The 26,991-nt window shown below is 34.7% G+C and overlaps 2 protein-coding genes across 2 annotated transcripts; one reads left to right on the top strand and one right to left on the bottom strand.

Annotated features, from left to right (window-relative positions):
- Window positions 1-1,823: 1,823 nt before the first annotated feature.
- LOC128186821 (uncharacterized) lies at window positions 1,824-7,474 on the top strand. The gene is made up of 8 exons (XM_052856729.1): window positions 1,824-1,952; window positions 2,255-2,404; window positions 3,889-3,939; window positions 4,030-4,122; window positions 4,234-4,332; window positions 4,420-4,464; window positions 5,944-6,073; window positions 6,151-7,474. Exons 1-8 carry the CDS (start codon window positions 1,916-1,918, stop codon window positions 7,253-7,255), a joined length of 1,710 nt encoding a protein of 569 aa, XP_052712689.1. The 5' UTR covers window positions 1,824-1,915; the 3' UTR covers window positions 7,256-7,474.
- LOC128186820 (peroxisomal acyl-coenzyme A oxidase 3-like) lies at window positions 7,457-26,991 on the bottom strand. Its single transcript, XM_052856728.1, has 13 exons — window positions 26,666-26,991; window positions 24,175-24,480; window positions 23,812-23,901; window positions 23,327-23,559; window positions 20,643-20,739; window positions 20,143-20,325; window positions 19,723-19,966; window positions 15,713-15,835; window positions 15,442-15,552; window positions 13,858-14,012; window positions 11,866-12,013; window positions 8,351-8,505; window positions 7,457-7,958 (listed from the first exon to the last, which is right to left on the bottom strand). The coding sequence occupies exons 1-13, from the start codon at window positions 26,876-26,878 to the stop codon at window positions 7,845-7,847; spliced, it is 2,172 nt and encodes a 723-aa protein (XP_052712688.1). The 5' UTR covers window positions 26,879-26,991; the 3' UTR covers window positions 7,457-7,844.

The following is a 26,991-nucleotide window of genomic DNA, read 5'->3' as shown; positions in this document are numbered from 1 at the left end:
AATTTATTGCTCCTAATAAAAATTCTGTTACAGCATGACAGTTGGCTAAAGTTACAGGGAAGATTGTTTCATTTTCATTTAGCCTTGGTAATATTTGTAATATTATGTCTAGATACATGCATAAAGCTATAGCAGAATGCTTATCTTGGGATCAGATTACATTGTATCTTATTTAATGATAATATATTTCATGAAATTATGTTTTGGTTAAACAATTGTAGATTTCTAGCCAGAGTGTGTCATTTTGTAAGTGATAATCCTACTGAGAAGATTTTATATACAGATGCAAGCAACACGGCAGGAGCAGGTTATTCTGTTAAACCTTTTAATTCTGTAGTTCATTACAAGTGGACACCCGATCAGAAGCGTCAAAGTTCTACAAGTCGTACAAATTACATGAGAAAGTCTTATGGATATGTTGAAGAATAGGTTATTAAGTTGTACACCGATAACCAAAATGCTGTAAGAATAATAGGGAAAGGCAGTACGAACAAAGAATTACAAAACTTAGCACTGACAATCTTTACCATTTGTTTGCAGAACAGAATTAGATTAGAGACAAAATGGATTCCAAGATCTGAGAATGAAATTGCCGATGCTCAAGTAACATTTTTGATATTGATGACTGGTCAGTGGGAGATAATATTTTTAAATTGTTTAATAGAAAATGGGGTCCTTATGAATATGATTTATTTGCTGATTGTAATAACGATTTTTTTGTTTGAAAATTTATCCTCGGATCTTTTCTCTTCCCTGGAAACAACATCAATCGAAAACTAAACAGACATCGTATTATTACGAAAATGAGACAATAAGACACCTAACATTGTGATTTTATTCTCATAAAAAATAATTAATCACAGTCAAAAAGAGCAAAAATCCTCAGGTGAAATTGGTATTATTTTGTCTCACACATGTTTTGACGTAAACCTACGAGGAATACAATAATGACAATGAAAAGGGTCGGTTTAGCTCACCCGAACTTTGTCATATATTAGCATTTCACAATGAAATAGGGGTGAAAGGTGGGTCATTATCTCTTTTTATCTTTAAAATGTGCATCAAACAAATACCAGGGGAGTGTAGGGGACTTATGGGGCTATTATTTCTAGATCTCAAGTTTGGGCTGTAGGGGTACCACCAGGAAGTTTCCTGGAGTTTGGGCTTATTTCAAAAAAATGAGCCAATTAAAAAATACCAATGTTCGGGTAAGCTAAGTACTCTACTGTATATTTCTAAGGTTCAAAACATGGCTGACACAAAAAAATCCCAATTTCATGTTTAGATTTCCTTCGTTTTTGTTTGCGATTGAGGCTAATTTTTAATGAGAATAAAATCATAATGTTAGATGTCTGATCGTCCTTTTTATGTAATGATACGAGGATTTTTTTTATTTTTGATGCATGTTATTTTCGGAGGAAAGTAAACAGACTCGGGGATCAATTTTTAAGCATAGGCATAGACAAATACAAATCTTCAATTGAATTTATTAGACACAAGCACATTTATAATTTCATCTAGGCGAGCTTTACTGCCTCCGAAGTTTTCATGCTCAGAGAAACTGGTCATGCATAATTCTTCTTGATATTAACTAAAATATGCCGATAATAAAGTAAGATATAATTTTCTATTCGAGTACTCTCAGTACATTGATAAATTTCCTTATTGGCTACTAGCTTCTAAGGGCTTAGTGCCTGGTGTTAGTGGCTGCTACTGCCCAGCTTCAACCTGGTCCAATAATACTGTGTTTAAACTTTCCTCACGTTTCGAACATGAATTGTTGATGATAAATGAATAACCATAAATATTACCGGTTTATGTTTGAAAATATTTCCTCCACGATGTTAAAGTATCATTTCATATAAAATATCAATCGGGAAGTTTAGATACTATTCAGCCAGCTCCGAGTCCAGCTATGATCAACTTACGCTTGTTATTGTTTCTCACACTTGGTAAGTATTTAAATGTAAACGGTATTTTGATTGAAGTCTCTAGCACAATCTATTATATCAAATAACCCCACTTTTATAGCCGTCGATAATATAGTATTAGGACATAATGATATGGCTGCTTTTGAATTTGTAGTTTCTAATTTTACGGATAATGAAAAGGACTTCAAAACCGTTCGAATAACGTACACTCTTAGTAATTGTAACAATGTTGTGATAATAATTGAATATTTATTTTTCTCAATTATTTATATATTGATTTTTAATCATTTAACAATTTCTTTGTAATTTTACTTTGATGAAAGGGGTATTTGATGAGTTAGTTTACTCTGCAAATACTAACTGGTCAACAGGCATGTACACCTGTGCGTATACCAATCAAATACCTTATTTTGAGGACAATCTGGTACCGAATGAGACATGGATTGGAAAGGCGGAATATATTATGAATTGGGGTAAAGTAAATCACTGTCAGTTTATAAAAGGTTTCTAATTTCACATTTTAAGGTGCCTCACTACACCTTGAAATAGTTTCTCAATTCAGCAGAAAATTACTAGTCTTGATTATGATAGATAGTATGATGCATAAAAAGTGTTGAACAAAACATTGTGACGTAGTGTCTTAAAAAGAATGTCTTGTGGTAGTGAGGTACCTTAATAATGTCCGAGTTTCAATCATGTTTATACCACCGTTAGTTTGATAGTTATTAAATAATTTGAATAGAGGTTTTTTAGAGACTTATGTCCTATAGAGAAATGTGATATTGTGATTTTTTGCACGTTGACATAGATCAGTTGCAAGTCAACTTATTCATCTCGCATGTCAACATGTCTATCTCGCATATCAACATAACTTAGTTTCATGTTAACATAAATATAAATGAGTCGACATAATTAAATCGCATGTCAACATATTTATCTCACATGTCAACAAACAAGTTGCATGTGAATATAAATAAGTAACATGTAGCATGTTGGAAGTCACATGTGGGTGATATCTTAGATTTTTGGATATTTTTTATAATTTTAATTTGATTGCAATTTTCATGTTGCACGTCAACATAGTTATGTAGTACGCTGACAAAACTACCTTGCATGTCAACATATTAAACTCGTATGTCGTAATATTTGATAGAAAAATACCTTGCACACAAGGGGCAGAAGTATGCCACCATAGCGTTTCAACCTTTTTTTATAGCACTGTCAGTGTGATAGCTATTATTTTTTTTTTAAATGACAATCTTTAGGGAAAATGTCGTAATGTGGGTTTTTTCTCAGAAGAAGCTAAATATAAATAAAACGTCTGAAAATCTCTTTGTAGCATATGTATATTTATAATCATGAAACTGTTGTAAAAGTTCATGTGGAAGAAGATTGGGGAATAAGGCGGGTGAAATACTCATATTAACATGGATAAGATACCAAAAAATAAAAATATTGCATATCTGGTAATTCTTTCAAGATTTCGTTCCAAACGATACCCAAGTATATTTAACATACAATCGATTAAAAACACTTATATCAGATTAATGCTTTAAATATACTGATTTGAACTGGTTCATGCATTCCAAAATCTTCAAAAATTATCATTTTTTAGAACATTAAATGCTAGGTGGGCTGATGTGATGCTTCTATGTAGTAAATATTTAAAATTTGTTATCAAATGAAGCATTTAACTTGAAAGGAAAATTGTTACAAACAGAAAATTGTGTGTTTAAAGTACTGGATACTACATTGTCAGAATTTTGTCAGTTGTAGGTGATAATGATCTAAGAATAAAATCACCATCCATATCCTAAGAATTCACCACAGTGACCATGATATTCAGCAAAAATAAAACGATTATATAATTAGTTAAACATCAGATTCTCCTATTAACAACACACGTTAAACAAATTTTCATATTAAACATATCATGTACATGTATATATTTTGCCAGGCACAGTAACGCTACAGATTGAAAATATACAAGGCGTCAACAATTGCTCAGGTAACCCAAGTTGAGATAGATACTAGATTTTTTTTAGATTTTTTATCACCATTTGTCTACCAATTCTTATGAATTGTATTTTAATTTTAGGGATGTTTTCCCCTATGCTTAAGTACAGAATTGCAAATTTTACCAATGGGGAAAAATGTATAGCGGGAAGTTTTGATTATGAAACCATGAAACGTGCGTATTTTTGCGTGAATAACGATTTGCTGAGAGAAGATAATCATATCACAAGAAATCGACATCAGAAAAATAGAATTATGCAAACATAATCAAGTTTCTTCATTGTAGTCATCCATTCACCAACAAAGTGCATGATGAGCCGAGGAAATTGGACAACAGAATACGTGGCATGTGACAAGATACTGGAGACTGTCTGCAACAATACCAGTATTAGTTTTATTGTGTGACTGGTCAAATACTTCATTACACATCTTATATTTTGATGCCAGTTTTAATTTTCTTTCTTTTTTACAGGCAACATCTCAGATCTGAAGATCACATTAAGCTTCGCTATAAAAGGTTAGGATACACTACACAAACAATTAATGAAAATTTTCTAAATTCGTCCTATCTTTGGGACAAAGGGATAAATAACCTTTGGTAAAAAAGCACAAAATAGAATTCATACTAAAACTATTACATAAACCCTTCAGTGCGTTTACTAGTTAAGCATTTAGACAAGTCAAACACGGCTTCCGATAATGACATGATTATTGACACCCTTGGTGTTTATGCCTTAATGTATTAATTAATGTGCAAGATTAATATTAGACTGGTGAGGTTACAATATGATTTAAGATCTTACTATCGACCGAGAACGTATGTAAATAGACTTGCGATCAGATAGACCGATGACGAAATCTGATGTGAAAAATGTTCTTACTTTACGGCATTGCACATGAAAAATACACACCTTTATCACAAAATGTAAAACTATTTTAAAGTCAAACAAGGTTCTCATCTTTCTGTTTTAGTTTTGGAACCGGATTAATAAAATGATAACGCGAGAACAAAAATATCATTTTACGGTTTAATAAAATATTATCACTCTATAAATTTCGTACCAACAAAAATTTTACCAAAACGAATATCAATACCGAAACGGTTGTAAATTTGGATTTTGAAAAATTTGATTTATTCGTACTCTTGACACTTTATCTGTATTCAGGTCCGACAATATATAAACTGTGCCTGTTTGGGAGGGTAACAGTTTAAACTTGACACCCCGAGAAGCGGGGTTGACAATGGTTTACAGGGGTGTCAATTTAAGGCGGACAATTCGCGCTGAATTTATGTGCATGTAACAATTCGTTTTGTTATACTTTCATGTTAAATACTGAAATCTGATTGGTTAAGACGCAGTTCATAATCCTTTCTATTACCCTCAGCGTTAGCAACGCACTTAGCAACGGGTAACATTAAAAAATGTTACATGCGCGAAAATTATGCGCGTACGGTTCGCTGTAGAATTCACGTTATTCCTATATAAAAGCAGTAAAATTTTCTTAAAAATTAAGACATTCAGTATAACAAAATAAATAGTGCCTGTTTGGGAGGATAACAGTTGCAATTGACACCCCTCGAAAACCATTGTCAACCTCCGCTTCGCGTCGGTTGACAATGGTTTTCGAGGGGTGTCAATTACAACTGTTACCCTCCCAAACAGGCACTATTTATATAATGTTACCCGTTGCATGCCAAGTGTGTTGCTAACGCTGAGGGTAATAGAACTGATTATAAACTGCGCCTAAACCAATCAGATTTCAATATTCATAACCAAAGATAGCACAATTTATACTAATAATCTGTCGCATTTGTCACGAAGTTTTCTTATATGGATTAGATCTTTATACTAACATATACTGACATATGGTTTCCAACATCGCAAATATGTCGTTAAATATACTTTTGCATTTCCTAATATCTGATTAATTTGCTTTTCGTATAGGTTGTTTAAAATTTTTCTTTGTTTTAACTTATCTTCTTAATAACTTTTAGATACACCAAATTCTCACTACGGGCCTGTTGGTTGTGACGTTCTCACGATTTTGCAAGACCACTTGAAGTTGCATTATATCGCGGCTGTGGTCATTTTAGCCGTCGTTTTAGACATACTGTGCATTCAATGGTAAGTATAAATCTATATTAAAGCATTTGTATGTTTCTTGTTGTTTGTTATGTCAAATGAAGCTATTATATTTCCAGCTGTATTAAGTATCAAGTAAAGAAAAAACTACGGACAATAGAAATCAATCGTCTAGAGCCTCGTGGTAGACCTGCCTCAGAAGCCATTGAACGTATCTATATCAACCGGGACCTTGCGTCCCAAAGCACTACATACGATGTGGTTGCAAACATGGCAAAAAAATCAGATCTCATCCTGTGTGACGAAGAGTATGGCCTGCAAGAATATGACAGAGGAATTTTACGAAGTGCTAAAGCTAACAGTGGTGACTATGATCTTGCCTGGCCGTACAACGGCTGGTCGGCGGCTCCGTCACCTAATGCTGATTACGACCACATGGAGACGCTGAGGAAACAAATGATGGACACTGTACCGGAAGAAGAGGTTTACAGAAAACAGCGTCTGGTGGAAGATGAATATGACGTCGTCACAGTAGAGCCTCAACATGAAAAAGAGAAGAATACCGGGAAAACAGAATTGGCAAAGAACGTCAGCGTCAAAGCCACTGGCAAAAATACTAAAACAGCAGACGATCATAATACCATTAAAAGCAAGCAAACTATGGTCAAAGGCGCGGCAAAACCAATACAGATATCAGAAGACCAAAAATCAACAAAAAACACGAATGCCAAAGCAACGGTTAATGCTACGGAAATAAAGTACTTACACACAGAGAGTGAATACCAAGATATAGATGAAAAGAAGGACCAACAGTCTGTCGATATCAAAAAATCCGTACGTTTCAGCAAGGAAAGTCCCGTTCAGTATGGCACAGGTTTTGCTAACGATAGTTGTAACAACAAACAAGCCACAAAAATAACCGACTGCAAAGTAAAGCAGGAAAAATTGGAAAAGACTTCAATGAAAATGACGGAAACCAAAGCAACGCACAAAAAATCTCAGAGCAAGAAAAGCAGAGATGGCAATAAATCTAATATTGGTGGGGAAAACAGTCCTTGTAACAACAGTACAGAAGTATATCATATTTTTGAGGTCAAAGTACCGGTAGATAAGGATACCACCTCAGATAAAGTTTCGACAAATGAAGCAGAGAAAATGCTGGACGAGGCAACTGCAATGCTCGTAGAAAGCATTAACAGTGTGTCTTTGAACACAAAACTGTAAGCCAAACAAGGACAAACAGATTTACAAGGCGAAAGATATAAATACTTTTAGCCCCCCCCCCCCCCCCCCGTATCCCGTGCATATTATGTTGATTTTTTAATTATGTTATTTTAATTATTAAAGTTGGCTACAATATACTGGTTTTCGAGTCCAGATACCACTCCCCATTACTCTTTGTTTGAAATACAGAAATAACACAACTTATGAAAAATTTATAAATAATTTTTAGTTTACCTTTAACAAATTGCTTATATATCATCATTTATTCAAGCATGTGACATACTGATCTCTAAACTAAATGTAAAATCAATCCTGGAATAATATAGAATTGATAAAATGTTCATATCAATTAATGCATTAAACATCTATATAGGCTAATGCATAAACTGTTCATATGTTATGTATATTCACACTTTATCAGTCATTAGCTTTTTTTTAATTCTGTGTACATGTTTTTAACACACTTCAGCCAGGAATCATTTCATTAATTGATGTCAGTGATATTTTACATATATTTATAAATAAATTATATACATTCCATGTTACAGTTTATGATTTGGAGGTCAGAGTTCTGAAGGTTTGGAATGTTTTATAATTTAGATTTGCTCCCAATGACCGGTTTATTCACAAACTCCTTCCAGTATGACGGTCTTTCTAGAGCATTGGGTCCTTGAATCATTGCACTGTATAAATTCTTGTAAATCTGAAAACAGAAAAAAAGATTATTAATTGAAATATTGAAAACATTCTTATAAAATTAATATAAATAAATCATGTGGGCGACTGTATAAGTACGGCAATTGATGTTCATTTTGTTCAAAGAGTATAATTTCCTATACTTTCTAATTAAATGTAGTGTTACAAGCAAAATTAAAGCAGGAAATTAATAATTGGTCTTGAAAAATGAAACTCAGTGCCTTGTTCAAAGAGTCACAAGGAAACATGGCCAATGTGTATTTTCAAAGATTTTTAAACTTTGTCACAAAATAATCATCCTGGTAAATAATTTATTGCATGTTATGTCCTGTTCTCAAACTCTGTGTGATCTGTTGAGAGGAAATGTTAGGTACATGTATATATCATTACTATGAGTACCTGTCCATCTGACTTTCCCATGGGAGAATTCAGAATAAAGTCTGTGGGAGCAATGGCGTCCACTAATGCCACAGCATCATCCTTCAGTTCATAACATAGGTGTAGTATGGCTTCCTGGATCAATCTAGGAGGCTCATTCCCTGATATATATCCACCTGAAAGGAAAAAATCTCAGGTTAACAAAGAATTTCATTCATTCAGAATGTCCCATCTCCTTCCTAAAGAGTTGTGTGTGGTTTAGTCATAAATAATTTCTTGAAAAAAGTTATGAATATTTCTTGAAATTGAAAGAACTAAGTAATACAATTTTTCTTATTTGAGGAGCAAGAGCTTTCTTGAGAGAGTTGAGTGCTGCAATATAAAACAGCTGAAACAATTTCAACCGTTACAATGTGAAATTGTAGAAAGCTGTAAATAACCTGTATATTACAACACTCTTCCTTATTCATGATAATATTATTTCCTAATGAAACAGGATTTTTGTAAATATGAATTAAAAAGGAAACAACAATTCAATTTTCGAAAAATCCATTGACAAAAATAGAACAAGATAACAATAACATATGCTAACAGAGTTTCCTGTTGTACACAGCTGGCAGGGTGGAGCACCATTAGTAAGATTATGTATAAGGGCAAGATTGACACGGAGAGACATCCAAGTATAACATTACAAAATCGCAAAAGTTTTACATAATAAAGGTTAAAGGATGGAATTACAAATTCACAAAAGTTTTACATAATAAATGTCAGAGGAAAGAATTACAAAATCGCAAAAGTTATACATATTAATAAAGGTCAGAGGAAAAATTTTTAAAAAGCTATACAGTGTACTTGTAATCTAGTTACATGTAAAAAAGTTAAGTTACCATTTCCATTTAGAATACTTAGAATCCATCTACGTGTTCAATTACAGAAGATTCCTAATTAAATGCCAGAAATTAATATCTGTAAAATCGCAAGAAGCAACCCTAGCAGATTATAGAATATTGCTTTTATTTTTCTGACAGTTGGAATTACATACCAAATTTAAAACAAAAGCGAGGTGCTTGGCATTTTATATTCTTGCAAAACAAAACAGCAGTTTAGAGTTAAATATCCACATAAAAAAGTAATTTATAATACTTGTAGCTACCATAGTTATAATACTTATGTACCAGTCCAATTACTCGCAGTTATTATCATTTAAATTAAATTAAATTAAATTATCATAAATCATTGAGTACGGTATTTTAACCAATATAAAATATGAATATTATATTTTAAATTCATATTTCAAAGAATGTACACAATACTACACTTCATTCAAAATTGACCTTAACTTCAAAACAAAGTTCATTTGCTGACACAGGCAGTGCAGTAATTAATCTCAATGTGACAGATAAAGATAAAGCTTAGGATATTCTTCCTGTGGAAGGTTAATTAATCCGAAAGGACAAATATTGCACAGCCTTCCATGTATACAATGGTAACATTCTCAGCAGTTATCTCTCTTTGCCCATTCATTCTCAGCAGTTATCTCTCTTTGCCCATTCATTCTTATGCATAGTTAGGAATCTATCCCACCACCCCAGCTCCAAACCAGAAGACATAGAGAACCAAACTTAGCATCAAAATATGTATTTCTGCCTACTGAAATACCATACAAAATTTGAACTTGATTGGGCAACCATAAAAAAAGTTATTATAAACAAACAGGAAATTTGTGGACGGAAGAGTGACAGACAGACAGACAGACAGAAGGATGGACAGAGTGATTACTATAGGGCACCCGCAAATCCTTGCAAGGCCCTAATAATATCAATGTAACTGTCCTAATACTTGTAGAGAGTTTTAATATCAATGTAACTGTCCTTATACTTGTAGAAGGCTATAATATCAATTTTACTATCCTAATACTTATATTGGGCTATAATATCAATGTTACTGTCCTAATACTTGTATAGGGCTATAATAACAATGTTACTGTCCTAATACTTGTAGAGAGTAAAAGTATCAATGTAACTGTCCTAATACTTGTAGAAGGCTATAATTTCAATGTTACTGTCCTAATACTTGTAGAGAGTAATAATATCAATGTAACTGTCCTAATACTTGTAGAGAGTTTTAATATCAATGTAACTGTCCTTATACTTGTAGAAGGCTATAATATCAATTTTACTGTCCTAATACTTGTATAGGGCTATAATATCAATGTTACTGTCCTAATACTTGTATAGGGCTACTGTCCTAATACTTGTAGAGAGTAAAAGTATCAATGTAACTGTCCTAATACTTTTAGAAGGCTATAATTTCAATGTTACTGTCCTAATACTTGTAGAAGGCTATAATTTCAATTACTGTCCTAATACTTGTATAGGGCTATAATATCAATGTTACTGTCCTAATACTTGTAGAGAGTAAAAGTATCAATGTAACTGTCCTAATTCTTGTAAAGAGTTTTAATATCAATTTAACTGTCCTAATACTTGTAGAGAGTTATAATATCAATGTAACTGTTATAATACTTGTGGAGAGTTATAATATCAATGTAAATGTCAATGTAACTGTCCTTATACTTGTAGAGGGTAATACATGAAATATCAATGTAACTGTCCTAATACTTGTAGAGAGCTATAATATCAATGTAACTGTCCTAATACTTGTAGGGGGCTATAATATCAATGTACCCATCCAATCACTTGTAGAGGGCTATGATATCAATATGATGTCAAAAAAAAATCCATGCTGACAGCAAACTCAGTTTCATTCCATTATTCTTCAAATGGTGTTTAAAGATTATCAGATACCTTTAATTACAAATCAAAATTGCTTGTCCCTGCATGGCACATTGCCATAACAGCAGTTTTTACAGTATGTTACTTTACATCAATACATCAAACATCAATACAACTGTCATATAAACTCTGTTGGAATATTGCAGCATCTTTCAGCAAGTTTCTGTACTGAGCTAGGACATTAATGTACCAATCCAATTGTCTGTACACTAACAGAGTACACAGTCTACATTTGTACTAGAGTGTTTACCACTTTATAGCTCTTTATTAGAGTGTCAAATAAATGACTCAAAAATGGTCTCAAGAGAGAATTACATAACATCAAAGTCACTGTCAGTATACGAGTAATAAACAAATAATTAGCATGTTAAACTCACCAGGATATGAACTTGGTTGATCACATGATCAAAGCCTGTGAGGTCCAAAGGGCTTCTCAGAAGATTTGATCACGTACTAACTAAGTTCATATCCTGGTGAACTCTTTTACATTGCTGTTTGTTACTTGTATTTAAATGTGAGAAAGGCAACTTGATCAGAATGGTTTACAGAACTGTGCTTCTATGTTTACACAAATTCAACCAACAAATGATAAGCATGTGTAACAATCACTGTGAAATCATTAAAAAGTTCACACAGAACTGAAGTGAATGCTTTTGCTATTACATGTATTATTGTTTTAGACTCATATAAGGAAACATATTTGCAAATGTAATTATTGTAAAATGGGAGTAAGTTGTCTACCTTGGTATAATGTAGTGAGGTGCTTTTCCAGTCTCCAGAGTCCAAACAATGCAGCGATGCGGGCCAGCACAGGAACTAGGTCAGCTGGAACATCTTCTCCATCCTTCCCCTCCCGCAACAAGGTCACAAACCGTTCAAGAACAGTCAACTAGAAATAAAATTAACTTACTTGTCTTCGGATACACAATATTTTATGTTGCAAATCAGATTTTATAAAGCATCTTAATTTGAAAAAGATAAAGCAATATTTACCCCATTCTAATTTAATTACTGCATTTGATCTTTAAAATGTAAAATACTGTAACATGTTATAAAGTATCAGTGTGGTAACAAATCTGTATTATATCTCCAAACTTTCCAATGATTTTTAATATTTTCCTTAAATTCATTGCATACTTTTAATGTAGGTAACAAAGAAATAAATCTTATACATTGTATTATGTAAATGGACATATTATTTTCAAATCATTATGTAATGTGTTCCCTTTTTTTTAACAAAATTTGTTTCAATTTGGATGTTGTGATCAAATCAATGTTTGTAGCAGGTAAAGGATCAGAGTCTAAGAGAGATCTCTTGAACTAGCTCTTAGACATTGATCCATGAATTATAGTGAGATAAAAATATAAAATTGAAACAGACCACTCTGTTATAAAAACATGATTTGTACAAAGTTCAAGCTAAATAATATTTGACTTGATGATTTGATTTTATTATTGCCTTGCCTTCTAATACAGCAGATGCTATCTGATTGGTGAGTACCTCGGTATGAGCGAGGGCCAGGGACAGACACAAGTAGATTATAACTATTAAGTGAGTACCTTGTTATAAGCCAGGGCCAGGGACTGACACTAGAACATTATTACTATTTAGTGAGTGTCTCGATATGAGCCAGGGCCTGGGACCGACATTAGTAGATTATAACTGTTTGGTGAGTGTCTCGGTATGAGCCAGGGCCAGAGACCGACACTAGTAGATTATAGCTGTTAAGTGAGTGTCTCGGTATGAGCCAGGGCCAGAGACCGACACTAGTAGATTATAACTGTTTGGTGAGTGTCTCGGTATGAGCCAGGGCCAGAGACCGACACTAGTAGATTATAACTGTTTGGTGAGTGTCTCGGTATGAGCCAGGGCCAGAGACCGACACTAGTAGATTATAACTGTTTGGTGAGTGTCTCGATATGAGCCAGGGCCAGAGACCGACACTAGTAGATTATAACTGTTAAGTGAGTGTCTCGGTATGAGCCAGGGCCAGAGACCGACACTAGTAGATTATAACTGTTTGGTGAGTGTCTCGGTATGAGCCAGGGCCAGAGACCGACACTAGTAGATTATAACTGTTTAGTGAGTGTCTCGATATGAGCCAGGGCCAGAGACCGACACTAGTAGATTATAACTGTTAAGTGAGTGTCTCGGTATGAGCCAGGGCCAGAGACCGACACTAGTAGATTATAACTGTTTAGTGAGTGTCTCGGTATGAGCCAGGGCCAGAGACCGACACTAGTAGATTATAACTGTTTGGTGAGTGTCTCGGTATGAGCCAGGGCCAGAGACCGACACTAGTAGATTATAGCTGTTAAGTGAGTACCTCGATATGAGCCAGGGCCAGAGACCAACATTAGTAGATTATAACTGTTTGGTGAGTGTCTCGGTATGAGCCAGGGCCAGAGACCGACACTAGTAGATTATAACTGTTTAGTGAGTGTCTCGGTATGAGCCAGGGCCAGAGACCGACACTAGTAGATTATAGCTGTTTAGTGAGTGTCTCGATATGAGCCAGGTCCAAGGATTGACACTAGTAGATTATAACTGTTTAGTGAGTGTCTCGGTATGAGCCAGGGCCAGAGACTGTCATTAGTAGATTATAACTGTTAAGTGAGTACCTGGATATAAGCCAGGGCCAGGGTTCGACACAAGTAGATTATAATTGTTTGGAGAGTACCTCAATATAAGCCAGGATCCAACACTATTAGATTAAACTGTTACGCGAGTACCTCAATATAAGCCAGAGCCAGGGATCGACAGTAGTAAGCCTGGCTGTTGTTCCGGGCCGTGAATCCATCACTTCCTTTCTTCATCTGGGACTGGAATCTCTGGGAACTGTCGACCAGCAGACGACAGACCAGCCATCGGAAGGCGTTGATGGACACTGAGAACAGAATTGGGGATTTAGTAACACACCTGTATTCAGTTAGCTGAATGTGTCACTGCATGTGACAAGATTGAAAAGATATGCATAGAAGATGTACTGTCCAGAAGAAGTATATATAAGAGAGCTACCCGGTACATGCCACAATTTGGCTCAATACATGCACATTAAACAATTAAGCCATCTTATTAAGATCAGACACCATGTACATTTGTTGTTTAAGTAGCCATAAATTGATAGATCCTTATTTGATTGCAGAGTAAAATCTTATTCAAAGGGCAATTACTTTTATAATTGACACAGTTTTGATCTGTCAGGTTGTCAAATAAAGCCCATAACCATAACCTGTTCAATATCTGCTAAAACTTGAGAAATATTAAGTTGGTGTTAAACTGGTATGGCCAGGACTTTCTATAAAAGGAATCAGAAATTCCAAAAATTTGGATTAGCCACTTCAAATTTTGTATTAATTAACAAATTATATCATTAATTAGCAAATTAAAACTCTTTAAAAAGCCTTTTTCATGATTTTTTCACCACTTCACAAAAATACATTAAATAGAAAAAGGAACAGGGAAATACTACATGTTCTGGTATATGTAAATGTATACGGCCATTTCAGCAAGGGCATCAAAATTAATATGTGTCTCTGACATTAATTTTTCTTACTTTATTTCCATTGTAAATACATGTACAAGACTGTGTGCCACTCTCTTACTCCATACACTCACATACAAGTTAATTAAGAAATTAGATTATACATGATGAATTCTTATTAGAAATTATAAAACATCAAAGAGGCATGCCCATCTTGACCTCTTTCTTCTGTAAAATTTATTTTCAAACATTTTTTTCTAAGGAATAACAATTGTACAAATATATCAAAGTATCATTAAATGCAATAAAAGCACTTTTTTGGATTGGTTAAAAATATGTCTCTTAACTAAAATGATAATAAAATTTATAGGCATGTACCGGTATTTACTTTCTGGATCGAAAACTGAAAGTGACAGTTTTGGCATCAAATACAATTCCTAAAAATCCAATGACCATGATATTTGAGAAACAGATGGAAAATAACAAAAAATATTTTTAATTGTGTCTGGTTCTAAGGAATATATTGAACATGGTGGAGAATTCATAATTTTACATGAGTAAGGTTTTGTTAGTACTTGGTATTAATAGTTCATGGGATAACTGCTTAACATTTCAAATGTTAAGCAGGTATCCCATGAACTATCAATCAACCACAAATAATTGTTTCAAACCCTCATGTGTACTAAATGGAAGCTTTATTGAAAAGTCATTAGTGATTCTGAATTCACCTTGTGTATCAAACAAATTATGATATTATAATACAGACCAAAAGAAAGACAGTGTCGTCGCTCAACACAGAGATTTGCGATAATTGTTGTGTTTTGATACTTACCCTCAGGGTCCATACATTGAGCTACAGAGGTGGGGGTGAAGCGAGATGAGAGGATGTTTTTCATGTCGTTCAGGAAGTTGACACTTTCCAATGGGGAATCTATCTTCTCCCCTATAGAACAATCAGAACATGGCTGCTTAATGCAAGGCTCTTAATTTCAACATTAAATTTTACATGCAGTAATAATAATATCCTTTTCATTTTCAGTAGATTTCAAAGCAACATTTTTTTAAATAAAAAGATTCTGATTAGTTTAATAATCCTTTCTTACCACTGGACAGTTTGTCTAAGAGGGACAACAGGTAGTTACTGGTCTGCTGAAGAATGACGTTGTTGTCGCCCTCGTAGGTACAATTAGGGTCATTGTCGTTCCTCAACACGCCTAGTCTATTCACTGTGAATGTCAAGGTTAAAAAAATTGTCAAGGTGAAAAATTAATGTGCACAAAATTCAGAAGTCACAACAAAAACATATTGTAGCAAGTTAATTAAGTGTGTACTTCCCAAAAAATTGTCATTGCTAACAACTTCTGAAAATACAACTTAAGGTAAATAATAAACACTGTAAATTCCTAATTAAACGCAAGAAATTAATATCCGCGTAAAATCGCGAGAAGCCCATCTCATGAATTTTAAAATCTGGCTTTTAATTTTCAGACATAAGTAAACTACATGAAACTATGATAAAATTTCAGCATTCGTGATTTTATGTTCTCGCGATTTGATGGAAAACCATTGAATCGCGGAATTAAGTACAGTGGAGCCTCAGATATCCGGACGCCAAATATCCGGACGCTTCACTTACCGGTCGATTTTTATTGGGAACGGAATTTTTACACAATAAATTGTCTCGTTTATCCGGAATTCCGCGTTCCGGATCCGGACGGTCAAATTTTACCACATAATACAGTTTTCCTTTAAATTTTACCTCATATAACCGGACGGTCACATTTAAGTGTTCGGGGGCACAAAAGTTTTTTATGCGCAAGTGCAAATTGGTGTAAAAACATCTGACACTGGTTGTTGGTTTTAAACAATGCCTTCGTCCGGTAATCGGGGTCACCTGTGTCACGCTATGTACTCGCCCGAGGATATTACGATAACCATGGATGCGACATGTTAAATTGTCGCCATTTAACTTATGAACTGTTATTGTTTGATTAAAATGTCATGAAAATTGTTTAATTTGTGTTTAAAAAAGTCATCTATTGATTGAATTAAAATTCTATTAATCGTAGTGTGATTAGATCGTTCGTACGCCTATTCATTTTAAAACGTAATTGAAATGAAATATTTGATAATTTGAGTTCTGTTTACGATAGTTATTAAGACCGCTTGGGATGTTCAGGGTATCGACATTAATTTTATAGCGTGTGTTCAATAAACAGTGTAATAATAATTTATGCCAAACAATTATGAGTGTTCACGCTACTTGTAAACAAGAGGCCCATGGGCCACATCGCTCACCTGAACTACAGTTATTTGTAACATTCTATTTCATAGCATATGTTATTTCTATTTTAAACTTTGAACCCCTTTCTGGGGCCCCAGTATTGGTCCGGGGTTTATGGTTGGCTTTAACAACTACACTATTTGAGGATCCTTGCATTGTAATCTCACAAACTGTAGCATTGTAGTTCTCAAGAAGAAAATTTTTAAACATTTTCCATATATATTTCTATGTTAAACTTTGAACCCCACTTGGGGCCTCAGTATTGGTCTGGGGGTATTGGGGCCCAAGTATTAGTCCGGGGGTCACGATTTTACCAATTTAGAATCTACAATAGCCAATTATGCTTGCATAGTAATCCCACAAACTGTTGCACTGTAGTTCTTGAGAAGAAGATTTTTAAACATGTTCCCTATATATTTCTATGTTAATTTTGAACCCCTTCTTGGGCCCCAATATTAGTCTGGGGGTCACGGCTTCCACAATTTAGAAACTTTACAATTTGAGAATGCTTGCATAGTAATCTCACAAATTGAAGCATTAGTTCTCCTCCATAAGATTTTTAAACATGTTCCCTCCTATCTTTCTATGTGAAACATTGAACCCCTTCCCCTGGAGCCCCAGTATAAGATCACTTCTATAATTTAAAGTTTTTTACTATTTGAGGATCCAAGTAAAGTAATCTCACAAAGTATGACATTGCAGTTCTCGAAAAGATTTTTTAAACATGTTTCCTATATATTTCTATGTTAAACTTTGAACCCCTCTTGATGCCCCAGTATTAGTCCGAGGGTCATGATTTTAACACTTTAGAATCGACAATTCCCAAGGATATGCATAGTGATATCCAAAACTGTTGCATTGTAGTTCTTGAGAAGAAGATTTTTAATTATTTTTCTTATATATGTTAACTTTGAACCTCGCCTGGGGGCCCAGTTTTTGCCCGGGGGTCACAATTTTAGCAATTTAGAATCTTCACTATACATAAAAGCTTTTGTATAAATATTGGAATTTCTGGTTCAGTGGTTCTTGATATGAAGATTTTTAAACAATTTTCCTACATATTTCTATGTTTAAGTTGTAGCCCGGACCGCCTGGGGCCCCAGTCTTGGTCCGGGGGTCACGATTTTTACAATTTATAATCTTCACTATATATACAAGCTTTTGAGTAAATGTTGGCATTTCTGGTGCAGTGGTTTTTGAGAAGGAAATTTTTAAACATTTATCCTATGGATTTTCATGTTAAACTTTGAACCCCGCCTGGGGCCCCAGTTTTTGGTCCGGGGGGTCATAATTTTTACAATTTAGAATTTTCACTATATATAAAAGCTTTTGTGTGAATATTGGCTTTTCTGGTGCAGTGGTTCGTGATATGAAGATTTTTAAACATTTATCCTATGGATTTCTATGTTAAACTTTAAACCCCGCCTGGGGCCTTAGTTTTGGTCCGGGAGTCACGATTTTAACAATTTAGAATCTTCACTATATATACAAGCTTTTGTGTAAATGTTGGCATTTCTGTTGCGGTGGGTCTTGAGAAGATGATTTTTAGACATTTTTCCTACGTATTTCCATGTTAAATTTTGAACCCCGCCTGGGGCCCCAGTTTTGGTCCGGGGGTCACAATTTTTACAATTTAGAATCTTCACTATAAATACAAGATTTTGTGTAAATATTGGCATTTCTGGTGCAGTGGTTCTTGAGAAGAAGATTTTTAAACATTTTTCCAATGTATATCAATGTTAAACTTTGAACCCCGCCTGGGGCCCCAGTTTTGGTCCGGGGGTCACGATTTTTACAATTTAGAATCTTCACTATATATACAAGATTTTGTGTAAATATTGGCATTTCTGGTGCAGTGGTTCTTGAGAAGAAGATTTTTAAAGACATGCACCCTATTTTCACTGTTTCGTAATTATCTCCCCTTTAAAAAGGGTTGTACCCTTTATTTTAACAATTTCGAATCCCCTTTTCATAAGGATGCTTTGTACCAAGTTTGGTTAAATTTGGCCCAAAGGTTTTTGAAAAGAAGTCAAAAATGTGAAAAGTTTACAGACGGACGGACAGACGGACGGACGGACGGACGGACGGACGGACGACGGACAACGGGTGATCAGAAAAGCTCACTTGAACCTTCGGTTCAGGTGAGCTAAAAATCGCTTGGGTGCAATTAACTCTATAGAAAGATGGATACGTAAAATTAGCTTGGGTAAGTTCTGTCAATGAAAAAATAGCTTGGACAATTATCAATAAGGGAATATATACAGATTTTCACCCATTTTCAATCATCAAATGTTAAGCAGCTTCAAACATGTCAACACCACCGGCCAAGAGAGCGAGAGTTGCGATCACCGCTAGCTTGAAGAAAAAGATTTGTCAGCGTAAAGTGGAACACCGACTTTCTTCTCTTCGCTTTGTTATGTGAATGTAATGAAATTATCGGTTTAATACATGTACAGTGATTGTTATGTACATGTGTTGCATTGAAGAATGTAGTGCTAAGTTTCCTGTGGAAAAAACATACCTTAAATAATGTTTTTAACAATATTTTGTTTTGTTAATTTAAAAAAAATCTAAACTTTTTTTGTAGTGCTTATGGCTATCAAAATAAAATATTTAATTGTATAATTAATTTATGAGTTATGTTTCCATAAATATTTAAGGTAAATTCATGTATCACAATTCAGATATCCGGACGCTTCACCTATCCGGACGATTTGGCCTGGGGACAAAAGTGTCCGGATAAGTGAGGCTCCACTGTACTCGTGTAAAATAAGCAATCTACAGTAATTCCATGCTTGATAAATTCTGAGACTTTTTATGGTTACGTACCTCCAAAGTAACCATGGCCACCACATGCCTCCCGACATTCCTGAATGGCGTCTCTCGCTATCCAGCCGGCCAGAGGCTTGCTAGCACACGACAAGGCGTGGATTTCTTTACCGAGCTCAGCAGACCTTTCTGATTTATCTCCAACCATAATACTGATCCTGAGAGAGGCATAGTCCATGAAGAAACTGTCAGAAAAGTGCTCCAAGACATATGTGGCTGCCAAATATGGAATCAACCGCCATTGCTGGGAAAGAAATTACAGATATGAGAGATACATCATTTGTTACCACCATGTAAACATCAAATATCTTGCTTAAGGAAAAGTATACTTCAAATTAAATTGGGAAAAAAAATAATGCTTGACACAAAATAGACATCAATATAGTTTATTTTAAATCAAATAAGATATGAACAACTGACCTGGAGTTGATATTCAATCACTGGAATTTCCTCTGTGTCTGTGGGACCGAACTGTCGCCTGACTGCGGAGTACCTGATGGCTATAGGCATACAGAGCTTCAGGTTACACACACACATCCCTGTGATCCCCACTCGGCCTCCTGACAATGCCCCCAGAGAGGCGCCAAACCTCTTGCTTGGATCCTAAAGACGCAAAAAAACGTAATTACATGTCTGGTGTTTTTTCTCAATTAGCAATGTCATAAACAAATACATTCAATGATCAATTTTCTGTATTTTTAATGTTTAAGAATCTGCTTGAGAAACTGCTGTTTTGATTTCAATTGACCTTTTAATAACTTTTGAATATTAAATAAAATAAAAATTAAATAATGTAATGAGCAATCTTAATTATCATAATTGTCATTCCTGCTAGTATGAGGTTATCCTTTTAAAAAATGATATGAAATATTTGCACAACTCATTAGACATACTATCCTATGGCAGTATAGTATTCATACCTTATATGGAGTGACATATTTTCCCTCTGGAGTTACATCCCCTGTTTTGTTTAGTAAATATTCCCTTGGAATGCGGTACTTATTGAAGGACAAAAAACTGCAAAAATACACAAAACTTTAATGCAAATGTTTTATATATACCTGGCACCAGGTATTAAGCAGGTGCAATTCAGCTGAACAATTGATATAGAATGACATAACACATAACTTATTTCTATTCTATGACACTAAAAACAACATATTACTAAAGAAGACTCGAATGTATGCCTCTATTTTGTGGTATTATTGGTTCAAAATAAAAATTATTTTTATCAACCATAACTTTATAATATCCATATTTATTTTATTGCATAACGGTGCAGATCAGTTGATAAACGCATCAGTTACCGTAGTGATCTGTTTAATATTCCAGATACCAAATTTCAAAACAAATTTCAAAATATTACTGTATGATGTACTTTTCTTCAAATTCATAGTTAAGATGTTTCTCATATACATGTACCTACATGTATATACCAAATATACTTCAATTAACTGTACCAATTCTCGATCAATTACATTTAAATTACTTGTAGCTCACAGACACAACAAAGTTTTGCCGGTAACTAACCCTCACATGAATCAAATAAAACTAGAGGAACTGTGAGCAAGCTCACAATTGATACCCCCCGCTAAGAAAAAATTATAACTCATGTATTTTTTCTATTATAGAAAATATTGGATGAATCTATTTCATCGTCCATTTTCTATAAATAACAACTTCTCTATTTTTTAAAACTGTTAATGCTTATATGAGTACACAAACCAATTTCTATTCTTTAAATTCCATTTTAGTTCAAGTTAACTGTTAATGCATGAGAACATTTGCATCCTTATGTTAACAAACATGACTCAAATCAAACGAAATTCCACATGTCAAGCAGCCACTTAATATAAACATTTTGAATTATTGGTATACTGAGCCCGATTTTTTTTTAACAATGACCTTGAACTTCCTCAACTGACCTTTGGTCAAGGTCATGACACACTCTCAGGTTATAAGCATTCTAGATGTGAATTAAGAACTTCCAATATTTGTCCATTAGAAAGATATGGACTGGGCACGAGTTTAACACTTTCTGCAAGTGACCTTGGCCTTGCCCAAATGACCTTGGGTCAAGGTCATGACAAGCCCTTAGCTCATAAGCTATCTTTGTGTGAACTGAGAACTTCCAATGTTTCTCCATCAGAAAGATATGGACCGGACAAGAATTTTGCACTTTTTTCTGCCATTGACCTTGACCTTGTCCAAATAACCTTGGGTCAAGGTCATGACACACCCTTAGGTCATAAGCAATCTTTGTGTGAAGTAAGAACTTCCAATGTTTCTCCATCAAAAAGATATGGACCGGACACGAATTTTGCACTTTTTCTGTCAGTGATCTTGACCTTGCCCGAATGACCTTGGGTTAAGGTCATGACACACCCTTAGGTCATAAGCAATCTTTGTGTGAAGTAATAACTTCCAATGTTTCTCCATAAGAAATATATGGACCGGACACGAATTTTGCACTTTTTCTGTTGGCGACCTTGACCTTGCCCGAATGACCTTGGTTCAAGGTCATGACACATCCTTAGGTCATAAGCAATCTTTGTGTGAAAAGGGAACTTCTAATGTTTCTCCATAAGAAATATATGGATCGGACAAGAATTTTGCACTTTTTCTGCCAGTGACCTTGACCTTGCCCAAATGACCTTGGTTCAAGGTCATGACACACCCTTAGGTCATAAGCAATCTTTGTGTGAAGTAAGAACTTCTAATGTTTCTCCATAAGAAAGATATGGACCGGACACGAATCGAACAGACAGACGGACGGACGGACAGACGGACGGACGGACAAGGTGATTCCTATATACCCCCCCAAACTTCGTTTGCGGGGGGTATAATTACAAAAGTGAAACATGCATTGATTGATAAGGACAATATGATGTAAGAGAGATAATCAGTCAGGTCAGCTGTCCTTGTGGCTTTGTTTACTGTGTGTAGTCTATAGTCTTAATTTGTATACTCTTCCCATCAGTGATAGATTTTGAACTAATCAGTCTGTTCTACTTACTGGCCTTAAAGTGACAAAGTTCAGCTCTAAACTACATCATGACTATAATTAGTACAATGTACTGACTGACAGTGTTATCTTTGTGTCCATCAACTTTTAAAATCAATATCATTATGGCCTTTTATGGGCTTTAAAAAAGGTCAAATATTATAAATTCTTACTGATACTCAAAATAAAATTCAACAACTAGAACTACTGGGTACATGTAATTGGTTCAAGAATATATCTGGTCAAATCTGACTCCATTTAGATAGAGTAAATACTGCAAATGTGTTACATTTGGCCGAGTATTTTATTTGGTGGAATGTGGCTTCTGCTAAAACAAGTACATGTATATCACCAAATGTCAAACATATGATTATGTAGATAAATAGATACATTCAGAAAATGTGCTACATCAAATCCATGCTAACTGTTGAAAAATCAATTTCCAAATATCATACACACTATATACATTTACACATGATTATAAAAATTATCTTTGGGACACACTTATATGTCTATGTCCAATGTTTGAGAATTACTGCCATAGTTTGATAGTTGTAATTTTCTGATCCCTAAATCTATCTTTATTTCTGAATCACTTACCCATTGTCAATCCCGTTCAGTCCGAGCTTCTCCCCCATGTCTCCTACCACCACCCCTGGGACACAGTGTAGGGTCTTTGGGTCACGGATGGGGACAACGAAGGAATGGAGACCCTGACACACCCCATCAGGGGTGTACAGCTGGGCATACACGATAGCATGGGTGGCCGTCTTTCCCATGTTACCGGACCAAATCTTCACCGCCTCAAAGTCTGGGGTGTTCAATTCAAACTCCTGTAATTAAAGCAAATCATGGATAAATTACAAATTATCAGCTGAGTACACATTCTCATTCAAATTATTTTTTATATTCAAATAATATAAGAAAGTGCATTTGTATTGTTGCTGTGTTTAGACGATGAAATACATGTACTAATACATATTTATAAGAATACATGTATAACAAATATATATGCACAGTCATGTTGTTTGCAAATTTTATTGATCTCCTTCATCCGAATGATATCAGTAGTTAGGTAGACTCACCTGGCTCTCTGTTATGTAGTGTGCTGTTGTCCTCATAGCTTTTGTATTGCTGCCATGACTGAGTTCTGTCAGTGCAAAACATCCAAAATACTGCAAAAATAAACAAAGGGATACAACTCTGTAAAAGAAATGTTTTCTGCAGGTTGCTCTTTATTTATGTTTTTCCAAAGACGTGTTACAATCTTACTAGTTTGAAAATCAGCAAGTAAATTAAACCAAGATTTTTTTTTTAATAAAGGCTTGATAAGATACATTATTTGATGAATCAAATCATGTATCAACTACGGTATTCAGGTTTCTTTTGGAAGTCTATCCAATAGCTTATCACTATGACGAAAGCTACAAAGACTACATATAACTTACTTCAAAGTTCTTGATTTTGTCAACGATTTCGCCATGCCTTGGTGATCCTGATGCCGTGATTGTCCCCCCGGTCATTTCAACATTTAGTAAAAACTTGGCTGACAGAGACCAGTCATACATTCCGACACAGTCCGTGAACATCTTGTGTTTCAGTGGATTACTAAAGATTTCCTCATCTGTGATCAAGTTATACTCAAAGAGTCTTTTGCATCGTAAGAATGTGGCCTCTCTGTAATCTTCCATTGTTGGTGTTTCCATAGGCTTTGAGAAGAGGGGGTCTTTTTCCAAAGTTGTCCATATTTTATTCTATAAAAAATATCAATAGCTATATCATAAAGAATCTGGAAATGTTCATAACAGAGTAACGCATTCATGTGATGGCAGAAATCTGTGTAAGAAATAGTCAACACATACAATCACAGTGTCTACAAACAATTCTACAAAATGGCAACATTTAATTTTATTGAAATTTTAAAAAGTTTTTAAGAACTTCTAATCTACTGGAATTTGATACTAAATAGGGATACAGGAAAACATTTGCCACCGTATTATTTTCAACACTTTTGCCTTTGTTGTCAGTGGAGGAATTTAAGACTGGGCTAATTCCACTGTCTCAAATGATCTCTCTTTAAACACAACTCTGTATGGGCAAATTTAAGATGAGGCAAAACTCTTTGCAAGTGTAGAAAAGTGAAAATAAACCTGTATAAAGTAACATGTTATATATTACTGGTAATTAATTTTTCAGCTTTGATATAATCAAAGGACCTTGGTTGTTGCAACCTTTTAGATTTTGAATATTCTGACCACATCATAAAACTGTAACAAATTAAGAAATAACAAATTAATGACTACAACTGGACTCTAATTCAATTCAAGACCCTTCATGACCATGTGTTGAAAATAAAGTTCCACTAACAGAGATATAGACCACTGATAAAGGCGCTTCAAAATGGATAAAGGTGCTTCCGAAATGGATAAGGGCGCTTCAAAATGGATAAAGGTGCTTCCAAAATGGATAAGGGCACTTCAAAATGGATAAAGGTGCTTCCAAAATGGATAAGGCAGCTTCCAAAATGGATAAAGGCGCATCCAAAATGGATAAGGCCGCTTCCAAAATGGATAAAGGCAATTCCAAAATGGATAAAGGCGCTTCCAAAATGGATAAGGGCGCTTCCAAAATGGATAAAGGTCCTTACAAAATGGATAAAGGTGCTTACAAAAAGAAATACAATGTCAAAGGAACTAGGTTTGATTCATTGACCATCCAAAAACTTTTTTCCTCTCATTTTATATTGTAACGAGATGGGGAAAAATTATGAGGACCAGATCAGGATTCAAACCTAGGCCCCATGAATCTCTAGTCAGGTGCTATTTCTACTAAGGTATCTGGTGCCAGTATTCAAACCAGTCTGACCACCACATTCTTCCTCCATAAATGCACTTGCAGATTATTATTCTGAAAAAATGATGACAGAACAGACAAAGATTTGAACCATGGCTTCATAAATCTCCAGTCAAAAGCGCTCCATCCACTGCGCTATTTCTTGTATTCAAACCTATCTGATTAAAACAGCATTATCATACACATTATTAAAATGAGGTTGGCTTAAAAGTCAATAAATCAACATCATACAGGTAAGCAGCTGGTATGTGGGAGTATGTCTACTTTCAACAGGTCCAGCACAATCTTCTGATTTAGCTATATGGCTTGAAAAAGCTATATAGCTTCTAAAAGCTATTTAGAATAGCTTGATAAATAAAGAATAATACATGGCAAAATCTGTAGCACATCCCATATCAACCTGAGACTCCAATATCAGCCCGAGGGCCAAAGGTATAATTTCTTTACATTGTGTTGAATTATTACCAATCAATTATCTTGTTTACCATAACTGACCTTCTTTATATTTCATTTAAGAAGTAACTGTGAGGTCATGAATCAATTACCCCAAAACCTTTAGAATGTTAAATGCAAAGTCTCTAAAAGAGACACAAATTGATGAGTAATCTTTACATGCATTTTTTACAGAACAGTTCAAAGTTGCAATTTTGTTTACATGCTGAAAAAAAAATACATTTATGAAAACTGTATGACAAAATAGCTAAATCAAGCTATTCTGAATATCTTTATTAAGCTATATAGCATTTTCAATCTATATATGAGCCGGTCCTATGATATCGCGTTAGTTAAATCATTTTGTCGAATAATCTATCAATACAGAAATATTTCCAGAAACTAATGTTATTGAAATGTGAGTTTCCTCTGTTATATACCTCATTGATGTTCAGCGTGCCTCTGTTTACTATGTCTAAAAATATCCCGACGTCAAAAGTGCGTGCTACTATACGAAAACAGAAATGCCGCGATATCATAGAACCTGCGATATGATAGGAAACAAGTATAGCAGGTGATTGTACTGTTTGTACTGGACCTGTTCAATGAGTGACAGTAAAAAATAAAACATCTCTACTCTTTTTTATAACAAACCTGAAATCTGAGTATGTCTTCTGCGTAATAAAACATTTTCATCTTTTTCCAGTCAAAAGATGCTCTTTTCCTGTATTCATCCAGGGGTCCAGAGGGTGGGTCCCTCAGGATCTCTAATGACAACACATCCCCCGACATGTTGCCTTCGGCTGTGACAGAGGAACTGAGCGTTCCAGACGCTGGTTTTAATCGAACGGGTTTTGAATCCTCCATAAAAGCACAAGAGACGTGGTCAACGCTGTCAGAACTTACCTAATCGCGTGATTGATTTGTGTACAGTTTGTAGTGGACCGTCCAAAGTTTACATTTACTTTCTTACCTCCGAA

This window comes from Crassostrea angulata, chromosome 6 (assembly GCF_025612915.1).
Source record: "Crassostrea angulata isolate pt1a10 chromosome 6, ASM2561291v2, whole genome shotgun sequence".
Lineage (NCBI taxonomy): Eukaryota > Metazoa > Mollusca > Bivalvia > Ostreida > Ostreidae > Magallana > Magallana angulata.
The sequence above is the reverse complement of the archived record's forward strand: the minus strand, read 5'-3'. Positions and strand labels throughout refer to the sequence as shown.